General features: G+C 46.4%; 1 protein-coding gene across 2 annotated transcripts in view; it reads left to right on the forward strand.

Moving 5' to 3' along the window:
- DHX15 (DEAH-box helicase 15) overlaps positions 1-16,403 on the forward strand; it is a 346,647-nt gene that overhangs the window by 266,187 nt on the left and 64,057 nt on the right. For both annotated transcript variants that reach the window (XM_069631877.1, XM_069631876.1), the window contains exon 11: positions 8,258-8,380. In XM_069631877.1, coding sequence (XP_069487978.1) covers positions 8,258-8,380 — 123 coding nt within the window. The remainder of the gene's footprint in view (positions 1-8,257; positions 8,381-16,403) is intronic.

The raw sequence follows: 16,403 nt of genomic DNA on the forward strand, positions 1-16,403 counted from the left end.
TATATCTGGCCGCTATCGCCCTCTATACCAGGTCTCCGGGACGGTCTTCACTGTGATAGCACCGTCTAGTCAAAGAATTCATCAAGGGACTGTTCTGCTCCTTCCCGCCAGTGAAGGCTCCGGCCCTGTTGTGGGAACTCAAAGTGATACTGACTAGGCTCATGGTGGGGCGGTTGGGGCATTCAAACCTATGCATTAAGCTCCGCTCAAGTTTGTCATGGAAGACAGCTTTCCTCTTGGCCATCACCTCTGCAAGAAGAGTAGGTGAGATCCAGGCCCTGTCCTGCAAGCTGCCTTACCTGACTTTCCACGAGACAAGGGTGGTGCTACGGACGCACCCCTCCTTCATGCCCAAGGTTCTGTCTGAATTTCATCTCAAGAAGCCATTGGTGTTACCTGGTGTGTTTTTCGGATGCCTTTGTCGCCAGCTGAAAGGACTTTGCACTCACTGGATGTGGCTCAAGCGCTGAAGTTTTATGTGGCCTGCACAGTGTTTCCGGAAAAATTATCACCTTTTTGTGAACTTTGGTCCTGTGACCCATGGGAAGGACCTATCCAAGGCTTGCATTGCCAGGTGGCTCTCCGGCTGCATCACTCATTGTCACCAGTTGGCTAACCCCTGCCTGGCCGTCCTAGAGCCCATCATACCAGAGCGATCGCTGCTATGACGGTGTTCCTGTCTGATGTACCCCTGCTGGACATTTGCAGGGCTGCTACGTGGAGGTCGACGCACACCTTCACGAAATTATACTGCGTCAACGGGGATTCCCGATAGTTCAGACTCATGCAAGCCATACTGCACAACCCGTTCGCTTGAAGGTGAGCCTGGTGAGGAGTTAAGAGATTGCTTCTGTTGAGCCTTGCCACCTCACTTGGTTGTGCATGTATGTACTGCTATGTATTTATTTATGAGCATGTGAATCCATGGGGTCTGCCCCATGCTGGAGAACTGTTGTTCTCCAGCATGAGACTGGCATGGATTGACATGCAAACCCTCCTGCCTACCCCTCTGCGGCTCTTCTCTTGGTCCTACTGCCACTTTGCATGCTATCAAATCTGAAGATGGCTGCCTGGGGCGGGGTTAGGTAGAGAGCAGTCATTGGCTGGGGACAATATGCCCCAGAGCTCAGTGATAGGTTTATAGGAGAAAGACAGTTTAGAAACGAAACTGTTTTTTCTTTTACTGAGGATTCCCAGCCTGACTGGGAATATTCATGAGCATGTGAATACATGCCAGACCCATGCTGGAGAACAGTTACAACGAAGTAACTTTTTCCTTATTTTACTCACCTGTGAATTGGTTGTGCCTCCTCTCCAAAAGTAATGGTGTTGGCTTCACTTTACTATTCCTGGGAGGGTATACATGTATGAGTGCACCAATTGTGTCTTGCTTCCTCCGACTTGCTGTTTGCCTGTCTAGAATAAGTCTGCTTTAGGTTATACTTTTTTAAATTTGTGGTAGCTCCTTTATAAATTAGTATATGGGTTTTATTACCTTGTTAGCTGTGTGCCTGTGACTAATCAACTTCAGGGGCACCAGTGCATCAGGGATGAATATCTGTTTCTAAATCAACTATCTGCCCCACACCTCTAGTACACCAGAAGGTATCCGAACAGATTGGAAACACAAGAAATTATAAGCCTCCTTGTCAAATTTTGTAACGTGGACGGAACGGCAGGCTTATCTCTGCAAGGCCGTGGTTTGTTGGTTAGATGCAACTGGGCGAAAATACAATTACCCACTGATAAAAGGGACGGTATAGTCAAGGTTGTATGCATATATCTACTTTATTATTCAAAAGGCAGTTCTAGCACACTACAAAATACAACCCTGTAGAGGAATGCAGAGGTCGGTTTCAAGAAGGAAAAGGATGCCCTCTGGATACTGACACAAGGGTAGTCTGTAAAGTAATCGGATTAGTTCAGTCATACTTGGTTTCAGCACACAGGGAGCAATGGGTTGTAAAATGTCACTATGGACCTTCGGAGAAGGACCAGGAGGACAGAACCACAATGTACATTGTGCTTGTAGAAGTTCTTGATGCTCGATAGGGTTGAGTTGGTTTCAGAGCGCTTTGCATCTTCTGCGACAGAGTTCAAGATGGGAGACCGCTGCGGGAATTAGGCGACAGGCAGTTTGGTGAGCAAGGCTGGACGGCTGCAGGCTGGCTGACCACAAAGGATCTGGGTCAGGAGTTCTCCCAGTGCTGGTTGGCGGGTCTGAAGCACTGGTCGAAGCATCTTGGACGACATTGGCGACTGTGGCATGACAACAGTCAGCAGTGCAGTCGGTTGCAGCAGTACTGGCTTGAAAATATCCTTTAAGGCAAATGCTGGTTGATGCTTGTCTATGCACTCCTCCTAGCTTCTTCACCCAGCTTCTCCTTTAAGGCGGACGGCCCAAAGCGGGGGGAAGAGTTACATGCAACAGCCTTGTCCTTGGTTTGGTTCAGAGACTCTGGCACTTAATACCTAGGAAGCCTGCTTGCAGAGCCTAGCAGAGCACGCTGTGTGCTGACTGGGTACTGGAGCTACTGGAGGGTCATCTGGATTCAGTATCGCCTTCTGTTCCATGGGAGATGTCTAGGGGATGGATCTTGATGCTCTTTGGAAATCCTGGCCTTCCTTCAGTGGCAGAAGCTGGTAGGAAGACTGTACCTTTAGCCACGGTCCAAATTAGTTCTTGTTACTCCTTGCAAAGTCTTCAGATCTGCCTAAAAAAGGGTCTCTGCCTTCTTTTAAAGGCAAAGGGGCCACATTGATTGGTGTAGGCTAAGCCTACCTTAATGAGCCAATCTTAGGTCCCCACCAGCAATCTACTGTATGCATGAGGTCCTAATCAGAGTGCTTTGCAACATAACGTAAAGGGGTGAAAACATGTAATACTAAGTCCCACCCATCTTCCTGTCTTGGATCAAAGAAGATCTCTGGTTAACTGAAATCTGTGGTTCCTGATTTAAAGCGGCAGGTTTCCCTTGAAGATGTGGGGAGACCAGATTTTCTGTCTGTTAGGGAGAATTTTCAGAAATGTACTCATTCCCTTCTACCTTAGAGACCCCTGGCTCTTTTGCTGGACTTTAGGACTTTATATCCCTCATGAAATGTTATTGTGACTTTTAATTTGTGTTTTTTAACTTTGGAGTCAAACTCTATAGGCATCATCTTTACATTGCGTCACACAGCACCTTCAGTGCAGTGGCACAGGGAAGTCTCTTGGATTTCCCAAATGTTTAAATACCTTCTCTTGGTGAAATTACAGTTTCCAAGAGCAGTAAAGTGAAATTGACTTTACTTACAATTTGTAACTTTCTAGACCCAGCACACACTATTTTACCATAGGGTGGTGGAGGGGTTACTTAGTATACCCTTTTTGTCTAGTTTCTCATGTAACTATTTTTGTTACCCTTTCTACAGTTAATGGCTGGTGGCAGTGATTTACTTTTTACTACCATTATGGGATTTTACAGCGGGCTGCGTTCGCGGCCACGGTAGAACACACATGGGTGCCATTTCTGTCAAATTGGCCCCGGTCTTCTTTTTTCGCCATTTCTTTGTGGAAAGGTCCTGCTTGAGATTAACTCTGCGCGCCAAACCCGGTTTGGTCCCTTTGTTCACTTTGCCTTTGGCGGGATTCACGAGTGAAGCCCGCCTCTGGCTCCAGGGTGTCTGGGGTGGGCAGTGTTAGGCAGAATTGCATGCAGTACCCTCTGGGACCACCACACACAATTAGGACTACAGGTGTAAGCCAAACCAACCTTTGGTATAAGTCTGTACCACACAGTTTTTGGTAGCGAGCTGAGCAGCCAGGCTTATCTCAAGAGTGAATGTGAGCATTACAAGTCATTACACAGATGACTTTCAACCACAGTGGTTCAAGTAGACACTTGGTTAAAAACACTTATTAATTTATCACACAATCATTTAGAAAATCTTTCAATAGGAGGAAACTTAATATGATATACAAATACACTAAGATTTTGAGACAGTTTGAGCTCCCCTGAAATAGGAGCCAAATGCCAGTTCAATTACTTAGAAGTGAGCAAAAAGGCATAAGGTATGTAGAATACATCACACATACTTGTTAAACAGTGCAAATAGTTTCAGTTCACCAGAAGAGTTCAACTCAAGCCAGTAGGCCTAGGGCAAGTCAATGGGCTAGTGTTCTGGATGGGTAAAGAGCGGTTTTGGTATAAAACGGTAAAGTCTTTGCCACGGTTCTCAGAAGTAGTTAATAAAAAGTTTCCTATGTCGGGTTACAAGCTGACTAGGCCTGCAAGTTGCCAAAGTTTAACGCACTTTCGCAGTGAGTTAAGTTCTCTTGGTCGGGTTTTCAGAGTACCTTATATTGAAGAAAAAGATGCAGCTGAACACTTTGTTATGGGCAGTTCCTGCAGATCTCTCCGTTCCTGAGTCTGTTGTGGGGACAAGAGGGAGGACGTCGGGGGGGGGGGGGGGGAGGACGTCGGGGGGTGAGGGATTCCGGCACTGCACAGGGACTGGTTACAAAGCTGGCAAATCTTTGATTCCGGTAGCTGTGGTCAAGCACACACACTGATGTCATCCTCCCTGGTTATTCGGTTTCCTGCAGCACTCTGAGGAAAATACAACCAGCTCAGAGAATGGTGTCCAGGTGGCTTATGAGTTGATTTGGTCCCACCAACTCAAAGGGAGAAGTTGTCCTTGAAGGGCTTCTCTGTCGAGATGAACTTGGAGATTCGGACCTGCCTATGGAGTTGTCTAAAACGCCACAATCAAAGAACACAAGAGTAAAACACACATCAAAATACATGAGAGAGCGGGGAAAAAAGGCTCTCTCTCCAGGTAAAATAAATCAAGTCCTCAAAATCCAGCAAAGTTGCTGGGGGTCTCTAAGGTGAAGGGAATTGGCACATTTATGAGAATTCTCCCTAAAACTGTGGGCTTGAGCCCACAAGTAGTTCGAAGTGTTCTAAAGTACAAAAAATGAAACTTCTTTTAACAGACCCCTTACCAATCCACCCACCTTAGGGGAGGCCCAGGAGAGAATGCCTGACCAGAACAGACTAACCAGAAGGCTATGCAACGGAGAGGTAACCAGGACTTTACACCCATACAGCCCCGTTAAGACCCTGTCAAAACATGTATACTTGCTCACTCCCCTGTACTCTTCACTCGGGGACCACCGCAGGAGTTCCTGAAATTGCTTGGCCTTCTGGATTTGTACTTTGGTGCTGCCTAAGGAAGGCCAGGGGCTGTGTGTGCCGAGTTTACTTCAAGCATTAGATTTTTGGGTTTGACTAAATCCTGGTTCTGAGCTCCGGGACAGGCTACTTGACCACTCCGGTGACTACCACAGGAGACTCCAAAGGCGAGATGCAGGCAGCAGCGCCTTAAAGGGCCACTGAAGAAAATCAAAGGCGAATCTTGCGGCAGAAACAAATAAACTGGTCCTGAAAGGCCCCTCTTTGTGGTGGAGTGCTGCAACTTCAGGGACAAGCTGCTTTCAGTGAAGTAGCCCAGAAGGACATTTGACTACCCTACTGTATGGTTCCAGGAGAGTTTGGAGTGCTCCCAGTGGCTGGTACTTCAATCTGAGTTTGGAACCGGTTGTTTTCCACCAGTTGAAGGGTCAATTAAGGTTTCCAGGAGATCTAGAAAGGGCTTTTCCGGACAAGTGAAGAAAGTGCTGCTGGCGATCTTGCAACAATAAGTTCTGGGACTTCAGCAGGCTGCTCTCCTTTGTGTAGGGGTCTTGGCTCAAGTAATGACGTGAGGAATGGCTGCAGAAGTCCCCCTTTAATCCAGGCTAGAGTTGCCCCCAGCCCACCCATGGCAAGAATCTGCACTATTCAAACTTGTCAGAGGATATCCAGTTCTGGACATCTGTGGCCACTCCATATACCCAGCAACAAGCACAAACTGGCAAAAATGTGGACTGGATTTAGGCAGACCTTGGCCTTCATCTGGCCCCACACACCACCACTTTCACTGAAAAAGCTGGTGCTTTCCCCTGGGAAGGGCTTACTACATAAGGATGATCTGGCTACTCCAGGGCGGGAAGAAAGTCAAACGACAAGGTGGCCAAAGGAAAGATGACAATCTCGTGGCACAGCCATTTTACAGTGGATGGTCATGTAAATGTCATGAAGCGGTAAAGTACAAAAGTGCATGAGACTATAAAAAAGAAAACTGTCCTAAAGTATCCGTTGTCACCAGGCAATCGTAAACCCCTCATGCAAGAAACCAGACAGCCTCTACAGCCCTTCACTAAAGGTGGTGTGTGTAAGGAGACAAACAATTTAACTGATAGCCAAACAATTTAACTGATCAGTGCCTCCAACGCAGATGTTTAGCAACGTAAGTGATGCAAAAAGGCTTAATTTGCCTCCAGAAGCCGGCAAAGGTTTAAAACAATAGAAAACATTAGGTTGTCCCATTGTCTATGGAGGGAAAGCAGCAAAAAGAATCTTTTCCCAACAGAGACCATGAGGTTTGTCCTCTAAGCACTGCAGCTATGGGTATCAACTACCTCCGACAATCGCACCAACACTTTCGCCCGCCCCTTAGTTGCCACCAGGCATCACAGTGATGTGGAATTGTCGAGATATTAGCAATCACCACACACTACCTGAGAGGTTGACATTGGCAGGGGCAATGGCCGCAGGAGTATGAAGGGAGGATAAGGGGAGCCATGAGAGTGCATTGTAGAGGTGGGGCCAGAGGAGTAAGGAACCTATATACCAGTCGAACCCAGATCAGAACAGAGCCGCATCAGAGGAGACCACGCAAGCTGAGAGCCTCAACTCAGGATAGAGACGCAAACTAACCAACCCTACTAACAATTTCCTTTTCTGCATACACCTCTCAAACTCCAAACCAAACACAACCAAAACCTACAGCACAACAAACCGCACAAACTTCACTACATCGCAACAAAACAATAACACACACAGTCCTGCACAACAGTACACGACGACTACCGGCCACAAACACCCCAGGCCGAGCCAACGGACCCACTGGGCTGAGGCCGCCAACAGCACATCACTGCTCTCTTGCACTTTTCCTGCTTCCTCCCACAAACTCAACTTCCCCTCCTCTTTCGGAGCCGCCAGGGGACCACGCCGGTGGTGATAGTGCGCGGTACAAATGTCCTTTAACATTAACATCACCGGGATTGAAACCTGCAGGCTGAACATTCAAAAAAGGAGTCTGCAGAGAAGACCTTGTGTACTTCTAAGAAAAAAGTATTTTTTTCCCTCCCTGCCCTGTAAGTCTTGGACTCCTAGGGACACCTAGCAGAGTTAATTTGCAATTGATGGCCCAGACAGGGGTTCTCACAGGGCTAGAAGGGTGGTCATTAAACCGACAGGTAAAAGCAGAAACACCAGGGGACTTGACCTCACCATACAAGTTTTCCTCCAGGAACATGTGAACCCTCCATCCTTCTGCATGGATGAAGATGGTACACAAGCAGACTTCTGCTATTCAGTATAATGCACAGTGCCACAACCTTGTTTTATTTAGAGATGTATAACTATGAGAGAAGTTTGACAACTTTTTCACATAAGGCTCAGCATATTTATTTTAAACTTGTAGGAACTGTATGGCTTTCCTGTGAGTGGCTATTGCATTTCTTGCATTCTTAATCAGGAATCCTTGCACAAATTGGTTTTCTTGTTTACTTGTAGCTTGTGTCCCAGATTGCCTGGTCAAAGTATTTTTACTCAGCTGTTTTGAAGTTCAGACCTTCCACCACCACCACATTTTTATGCTTCTGACAAGATTTGTTTGATTTGTGGCTGATAGCAAAAACCAAGTGACTCTTAACATTCATGTTATACTAGCAGAAATATCGAATTACTCAATTTTTTGCATTGCAGTCATGCACAACTTTTACAACTAAAGCATGCCCAGCATGTCACTGCAATTGGTTTTTGGTACAGCTACTGATGCTAGGCTTAAGTAATGTTTATTTGAACCCTGTAGAACTGATTGTCTGGATGTTCCTCTGAAGCAATTTAAATGCATATTTTAGTTTTAGACAAAATAATCCGGTGTTTTGTAGTTTTGAACCCCTCTTGTCTTGCAGATGTGGTTAGATGTTGATGTACCACAGAAAGGTAGTAAACAGTCCAAGATGCAGTTGGAGGCCATGACAAGTCCCATCCTGCCCTGCCCTATGCTCTGAACTGACCTAGCTAGGCCTTGTTCCTCTATCTGTGAATGCGTGACTCATCGATATGGGCATTTGTGTTGGGCCCATACCAACCTTGTTTAGTCCCACAGTGTTTTGTCCGACCTACGGAAGCCAAGAAAGCAGCGGATGAAGCTAAGATGAGGTTTGCCCACATCGATGGTGATCATTTGACGTTGCTGAATGTCTACCATGCTTTCAAGCAAAGTAAGTAAATAACAGTGCTCTTTAAATTATTTTAAAGTGTCATATTACAACATTATATAGTTTTTGAAATGTATGCAGTTTTAGCCTTACTCCCAATAAATGAAATGCATATTGTGTTCTAATTTGGTACTTGTAAAATGTGTAAAGGTATGTGGTCAAATATCTGCTGGGCAGAGCTTGTGGAAGATGACCATTAGATGTCTTTGAGCATTTTTCGGTGTTTTCTTCAGAAGACCGTTCAAAGTGTATAACATTCACTGTACAGTTGTTCATCATTTTGCAAACACCTCCTTTATAGGATCTGCGCCCTCTGCTCCGAACTCCATGTCCAATTGTTTATCCCACCTCAAACCCCCACCAACCCCTCCTGCCCCCTGCCGGCAGTAGGAATCTCAAGGACAGTGTTCAAGCCTTTTGGTCACAGTCCTGTTTTAAATACATTCATGATAAACACCCACGGTCTTCAACCCACCTATGGCAGCTGTTAAACATTCAATGCGCATTTCTTGTAAGGTGTAGTTGCAACTCGTGCCCATTTTTTGATGCATGTGCAGTGGCTGGTTCTTAGGACAGTTCTTAAGTCCTACCAACACTTAACAAAAACTATACCTCGGGCAATATAGAATCTCCAACTCTTAGTATAAGGCTGTACAACCTGAGATTTTGTTTAGCGTAAACCGAGCAGCCAGGGTTATCTTAGGAGGCAGAGGGGGCTGTAGGAAGGTACAAATAAATTGTAGCATACAAAGAAATGCTATCTGTTGTACAAATAATAGTTTATTATAAATGCATGTTGGGTAAGAATGTAGTAACACCTGTGAGACTACACAAACACTTATCTGCTTGGTATTAGGGAACCCCTCTTTTGCTATAGGTCTTTACTACACAAGTTGGTAGTCTGAATGACCAGCCAGGCTTTTCTCAAGAGGGGTAAATGTGAGCTGTGGAGCTGTAGCAATGAAAGCCACAAATAGAATTATCCAAATAACACTTACACTCAAGGTTTGTAGTTAAAATAATTTGACGGTCATTTTTAAATAACCATTCTTTAAAAAGGGCAATATATGTAGCAATCAAATACACTTTAAAATACTTGTTCAGAATTATCACAAAGCTAGTAGATACTCTTTAGAGATGCTTCTTACACACTCCTACACCCTGAGGTGACTTCACTAACTAGGACAGTAATGGCATATATCACTTTTACACTTTGTAAATTCTGAGGTTGGTAGAAAGGAAAGGTTAAAGGAAGGGAAAAGATTAAACAGGTTCTCTGCGCATGTGAGCAGTTTAAATCTTCCAGTGAAATCTAGATAAAAACCTTTCCCAGCAATATTAGTTTAAAACAAGTGAATCAACTGGGGGACAGTAAGAATCAAAGTCAAATGTAATAGAAGTGTGCAGGGAGCCAGGACAGCCAAAGTCAATTTGAGCAAAGTCTATGGATCTACTTCCTAGATAGTAAAACTCTTGCACAAAGTGAGTTTGTTGAAGAAAAATCACTGTAGGGTCTCAAGCTGTTACACTTGTGAAAGTTAGTTCTGAGATCAACTCTAGAAAAGCAGCTATTGCAAGTATCAACTGAGAAGAGCAAGCTAAAGACACGGAGGTAAGTAACCCAAGTCCGAACAGTACCTTTGGTTCAAAGAGAGTCCAGCTGGCTTCTGTCTGGTTGCAGCGATTGTGTTCCTGGGTGTTAGGCAAGATTGTATGCAGTGCCCTTTGGGTGCACTAAAACAGCCCTGACCTCCTGGCAATAGGAGCCCAACCTTTGGTATAAGTCTGAACTACACAGGTTGGTGGCGTTGCTGAGCAGCCAGGCTTAACTCAAGAGGGGTCAATGTGAGCAGTAATGTTGTGACAGTTTCACAGGTGCAGTTATTCAAATACACTTCTACTCAAGGTTTCTTGATAAGACAATTTATTTCAGTTAGTTGCATAAGCCTTCTTCAGAAGGTAACAAAACATGTAACAATTAAAATACACTTCAGAACACACTTTCTCTAAATCAGATACTCATTGGGCATGGCACACACACACACACGTCCTACACCCTCAGGTGACTTAAATAGCTAGGACACTGTGGACATTGATTTATCACTGGTACATTTAGAGCAATACGGAGTTTGGTGCAAAGGTTAGATAAGGGAATAAAACAAAGGTTAACAAATCATAAACTGGTAAGTACATTTGAAACCTTCCAATGTTCAGTAAATTAACCCTTTCCTGCGGAAAGGATAAAGCACGGAGTCAAAGGTAAAGAAGAGTCACTCAGGGAGCCAGGACAGCCATTGTTAATTGCACAATGTCTAGGGGAACATCATCTTTGCAGGTAGGTGAAAAGTCTTGCAAAATGTTTTTAGAAATGTTTGTTGGAATTCGAACACTTGAAGGGCCACACGCTGCGAGGCTTGTGAGAGGCAAAGCTATAGCAACTCTGCAAGGTAACCAAGACGGGTCTCAACTGAGATCAAGCAAGGCTACACAACAAGAGTTAAGTTCCTTTGGACTTTACAGTACCTCTGGTTAGAAGAAATGGTTCCAGCTGGCTTCTGTTCCTGTACAGCTCTGCAGATCCTGGTGTTCCTGAGCCTCAGTTATAGGGACAAGAGGGAGGATGTCTGGGGACTTCTGCTATGCAATGGGAAGATCAGCAGCAGCAATGGGCAAACTTTGATTCAGCGGTCCTTCAGTGTTTCAGCTCCTCGCGTCTGACAGCAAATAGCAACACCGCAGTTCTAGGATACCACTCTGGACTTTCCTCTCATCTGGGGTCCAGCACTCTGTTGCGTCTCCGGCTTGGTCAGTTCGGCTTCGGGGTAGTCCGGAGGATCTTCCTGCCGCTCGGGCCCGGCTTAAAAGCAATGCAAACCATCTGGTTTTCCTCTCCCTGGCACTTCGGTTCCAGCAGGACCAGTGGAAGTACAGCCAGCACCGAGAGGATGTCCAGACAGGCTTACTTTAGAGTTGTTTGGTCCCACCAACTCAAGGGGAGAAGTCGTCCTTACAGGGCTTCTCTAGTCGAGGCGAATTTGGAGCTTCAGCACAGCAGCAGGGTTTCACCGGGCAAACAACGGTCCAGGAGTTGCAGCAGGCGTCTCTTCCAAATTCTTGTACGGATTCCTTCGTCCAATGGTCGACTCTGCCTTCCAAGCCAAAAGGCCTTGCCTTTTTATGCAGGTTTCTCCCATTGAAACAGCAGGGTTTCAATGGGAGAAACTAGCTGGCCGGAGAGCTAGCTGGCTAATCACCTTTCGGTGCATACCTGTAACCAAGGGGATTAAGTACAGGGAGTTTTGGGCACCTCTCCCACTTCCTGCCCCTGCCAGACATACTGGAGCCAGAGGGGGGCTTCACGCATGAATCCCGCCAAAGACAAAACAAAGGGGCCAAATCTGGTTTGGCGCGCAGAGTAAATCTCAAGAAGGACCTTTCCATCAAGAAATGGCGAAAAAAGATAAAGGCCATTTTGACGAAATGGGCCCCCTTGGGTGCTTTACTGCAGCTGCTAACGCAGCCCGCGGTAAAAACACACAATGGTAGTAAAAAGTAAACCACTGCCACCAGCCATTAATTGTAGAAAGAGGTAACATAAAACTGTTACATGAGAAACTAGAAAAAGGGGATACTAGGTATCCACTCCAGCACCCTAGTGTAAGATGGTGTGTGCTGGGTCTAGAAAGTTACAAATGTAAGTAAAGTAAATTTCACTTCTCACTGTTCCTGAGCCTCAGTCGCGGGACTTCTGCACAGGGAGGGGTCAAGCAAGCTGGTAAATGGAAGATCTTCGGTTCAAGTAGCTGTCATCAAGCACACAAGCTGATGTCATTCCCCCTGGTTAATCCTAACCAGCTCTGAGAATGGTATCTAGGTGGCTTACGAGTTGATTGGTCCCACCAACCTAAAGGAAGAAGTCGTCCTTGAAGGTGCTTCTCTGTCGGGATGAACTTGGCAATTCGGACCTGCAGCAGGGCTTCACCGGGTAAACCAACGGTCCAGGAGTTGCAGCAGTCGTCCTCTTCCAGCTCGTCTTCGGTGCTTTCATTCCAGTGGTCGACTCTGCTCAACAGTCTAAGAGCATTGCCTTTTAAACAATTTTCTCCCTTTCATTCCAGCCTAGCTACCACTCACCCAGCAGGGTGGCTATCCTTGCCAGTCAGTCAGCTAGCCAATCACGCCAGAGTGCATTTCGGTCTCCTAGGAGACTAAGCACAGGGAGTTTCGGGCACCTCCCCCACTTCCTTCCCACTCCTGACACTCAGGCGCCAAAGGCGATCTTCAATCCTGAGGCCCGCAAAAGGCATAGAAACAAAGGGACCAAACCTAGTTTGGCATGCAGAGACAAACACTAGAGGGACCTTTCCAAAAAGAAATGGTGAAATAAGACCGGGACCTGTTTAAACAAAGGTGCTTAATACGCCATCAAACATGGCTCCAGCGATTTTTAGCTACCGGTGTTCGCGTTCAGGAAAAATCATGGTAGTTCATTGTAAAACCACTGCCACCAGCCATTTCAATAGAAAAGGGTAGCTTTTGACTGCTACATGAGTTTCTAGACTCTGGGGGTATACTAGATAACCCCTCCAGCACTCTATAGGAAGATGGTGTGTGCTGGGTCTAGGAATTTAAAAAGACTAGTAAAGTCAATTTAACCTTGCATTCTCTGAGAAACAGCTTATCCCAGAGAAGGTTTTTAAACCTTTAGGAAGTCTTAAAGACCTCACTGTGTCAATGCACTGAGGGTGCTGTGTAACACGCATGAAAAGATGCCTATGGTGTTATCTAAAGCTCCATAATCAAAGAACACAAGAGTAAAACACACATCAAAATACATGAGTGGGGAAAAAAGGCTCACTCTCTTTCCAGGTAAGAAAATCAAGTCCTCAACATCGAGCAAAGTTGCTGGGGGTCTCTAAGGTTAAGGGAATTTGCACATTTATGAGAATTCTCCCTAACACTGTCACAATGAAAAGATGAGGCCTCTTGTACCCACAACTGAGGCCCAGGAGCAGCGAGATCTGCAGAGCTGCACAGGAACAGGAGTCATCTGCTGCATCTGTTAATTTTAAAAGTACTGTAAAAAGTCTGAGAGAACTTGCCTCTTGCTGTAGAGTTGCTTGAATCTTCTACTACTCACAAGTCTAATCAGCTTGTGGTCCTACATTTGATTCTTTTCTTCAAAGACTTCTAAAACACTGAACAAAGACTTTCTACTTAACTACAAAGAAGTGCTTTAGCTTACATAGACTTTTGCCTGTCGACTTTGGCTTAACCTCTTCCACTGAATGACTCTTATTGGGGCATCTGAAAGTATTTGCCTGCTTAAGTATATTTGTGGTCTCTTGTTTGTTCTAAATAATCCTTTCCTTTGACTTATTACTATATGATCCTAAATGCAACAGTGATATATTAATGTCCCCAGCACCCTAGCAATTGAAGTCACCTGTGGGTATAGGTAGTGTCTGTGGGCCATCCGAAAAGGGTACCTACGGATTTAGAGATATTAAGAGTGTGTATTTCATGAAGTGTATTTCAGTGTTACTTTTATATTGCTCCCTTCTGTATAAGGCTTATTCTAACTGACTGATAAATACATTAATAATTGTTTATTCAGGAAACCTTGTGTAAGAGTTTATTTGAATACTTGTAATTGTAAATCTCTAACTCCACTACAGCTCACATTGATCCCTCTTGAGATGAGCCTGGCTGCTCAACATGCTACCAAAACTGTGTACAAGCTTATACCAAATGGTTGGGTTTCCTATCCCTGTAGTCCGTTGTTTGTAGTGTTCCCAGAGGGTACTGCATACAAACTTTGCCTAACGTCAGCCGAGAACAATTAAGGCTACACATTTTCCGACCTTGGCTGAGCGGGTAATACAGCGCCATTGAGATAGAATAATTACTGTTGCCCTCGTGGGCTTGATCTGGTTGCTGTGCGCTCGTATTTCTGCCTGTTATACTGTTTGTATTGTTCCCGCCCTTGTGCCCTCTTTGCCTTCCTCCCTCACGCCTGTGTCCCTCCTTCCCGCCCGCTTCCTGATCCACCCTTCCCCGTGATTGGCCTCCCCTCCCTTTTCACTGACCCTCCCTGGGCAGCCTCTGCCCGGCAGCCCCACGGCTAAGAGCCCTAGGCAAAGGGTGGATCCTACAAGTGGCGGCTCCCTACAGTGTCCCTACAGTGTCTTCAGGTGTCAGCAGGGGAAGCCAGCTGCCAGCCGTCAACCCCTGTCTTTTCTCACTCCATTCAGGACTCTCAAACTTAGGTGTGTTCTCTCCTGTCCTACGTGTGCATTTCGTGGGCTCATTAATCCGGAGGGTCGTCTTGTACTATTGCTCTACTTGCTTGCCTCTCGCTGTCTTGTCTGCCTACTCTAGTGTCTCCCCCTCTCCCGTCCACCTCTCTCCTCTCCCACTTACTCTATGGTGCTCTGTCTCTCCTATCTTTTCTAACTGCTTCTCGATCGACTATCCTGCTCTCCTCACAAAATCTGATAGGAAGAAGTTTAAAAATGACATCCTGGTCTCTAACCCAGGCCTCCCTATTGCTGTCACCTACACCAGTGTCTCCTCCAAGGAAACTCTCACTGACTTCCTTTGTCGTTACTTCGCCCGACCTATGGACCCTTCATATGGTCTCTGTGCTCTACCCTTTCTCCTCTTCCCCCATTAATGGTGCCACCCGTTGGGACGCCCTCCTTCCACTCCTCTAAGGTCATCATTAATGTTTATTCAAATGGGACCATCTTGGTCCAAGGCCCCCAGGCCAACCTTCACCTCTTTGATAGATGCTTCCCGAACCTCATCAATTTCCTTTTTTCTCCTGCTGTCCCCTCTCCCCCTTCCGCGGCTACCTTGCCTCCTCCTTCCCTCTCTGCCCCCTCTTGGGCTTCTTTTACACCTCCGAAGGGTGTACCTCTGATCTGTACCCCTCCCCGGAAGTCCTTCAAGGATGGCAACCTTCTCCATATTGCCACTCTAAACTCTCGCTCTGCTGTCAAACACTCCTCTATCTGCCGCCTTCTGGAAGAACCTGACCTCTATGTCCTCTGTTTCACCGAGACATGGTTCACGGCCAGCTCTGCCACTTGCTTTGAAATGCTCCTACCTGACTGCTACAAGATCCCCTCCGGACCCAGGTCCAACCTCTCGGGAGGCGGTGTAGCCCTGATCTTCCCAGAGTGGATTCCTGCATCCGTCACTCCTACGCAGGCCTACTCCTCTTTTGAATGCCTCGTCTGCAGGCCCTCTTCCCTAGCCATTTCATTACTGTGGCAACTATCTATCGGCTAACCTGGTCAGACCTCTGTCTCACTCATGGCCTCAACCACTCGACTCCTCCTTCTTGGAGACTTCAACATCCTCCTGGATGCCTCTTGTCCTCCTTTTGGACTCTTTCGCAACCTCTGCGACTCTCACTCACTATTCTCCCCTCTGGCCCTACGCACGCTGCAGGGCACACTCTTGATGCTCTGATCTCCTCAGACCTTCCCCTTTCTGTCGCTATCTCCACTCCTCTCTCCGGAGTGATCACTTTCTCCTATCCTCCCTCCTCACCCTCGCTACCCCTCAGGCCAAGTAACTTCCATCACTGCCACTCACCTTCTCGATCATCCGACCCATGAAGCGTGTCAGCTGAGGCTTTCACCGCCACCTTCTCATTGGCCCTGCCTACCCTTTGGCTGACTCCCACCCTGACAGTCCTCTCCACGCTCCACTCTGCTATATCTGATACTCTTGATAACCTGGCCCCTGTCATGAGAATCCACCTGAAGCCCAAAGCCAAGTGCAACTCCTGGTATGGCTCTGACCTAATCACCCTAAAACGGAAGTGCAGGGTGGATGTACATGAAGCACGCCATTTCCTCTCAAACTGGCCTGCCGCCTGCTCCAAAGGCAATACCGGCTCTTTCCTAGCCAAGAAGAGAGCTCATATCCAAGCCCGCGTCTCTGCGGCATCTAACGACTCGGCTGAACTCTTTAACATCTGCAAGGAACTGGCCAATCCTGCTGCAGTCTTTAC

The sequence above is a fragment of the Ambystoma mexicanum genome, chromosome 6q, assembly GCF_040938575.1.
Source record: "Ambystoma mexicanum isolate Mex_15411 chromosome 6q, UKY_AmexF1_1, whole genome shotgun sequence".
NCBI lineage: Eukaryota > Metazoa > Chordata > Amphibia > Caudata > Ambystomatidae > Ambystoma > Ambystoma mexicanum.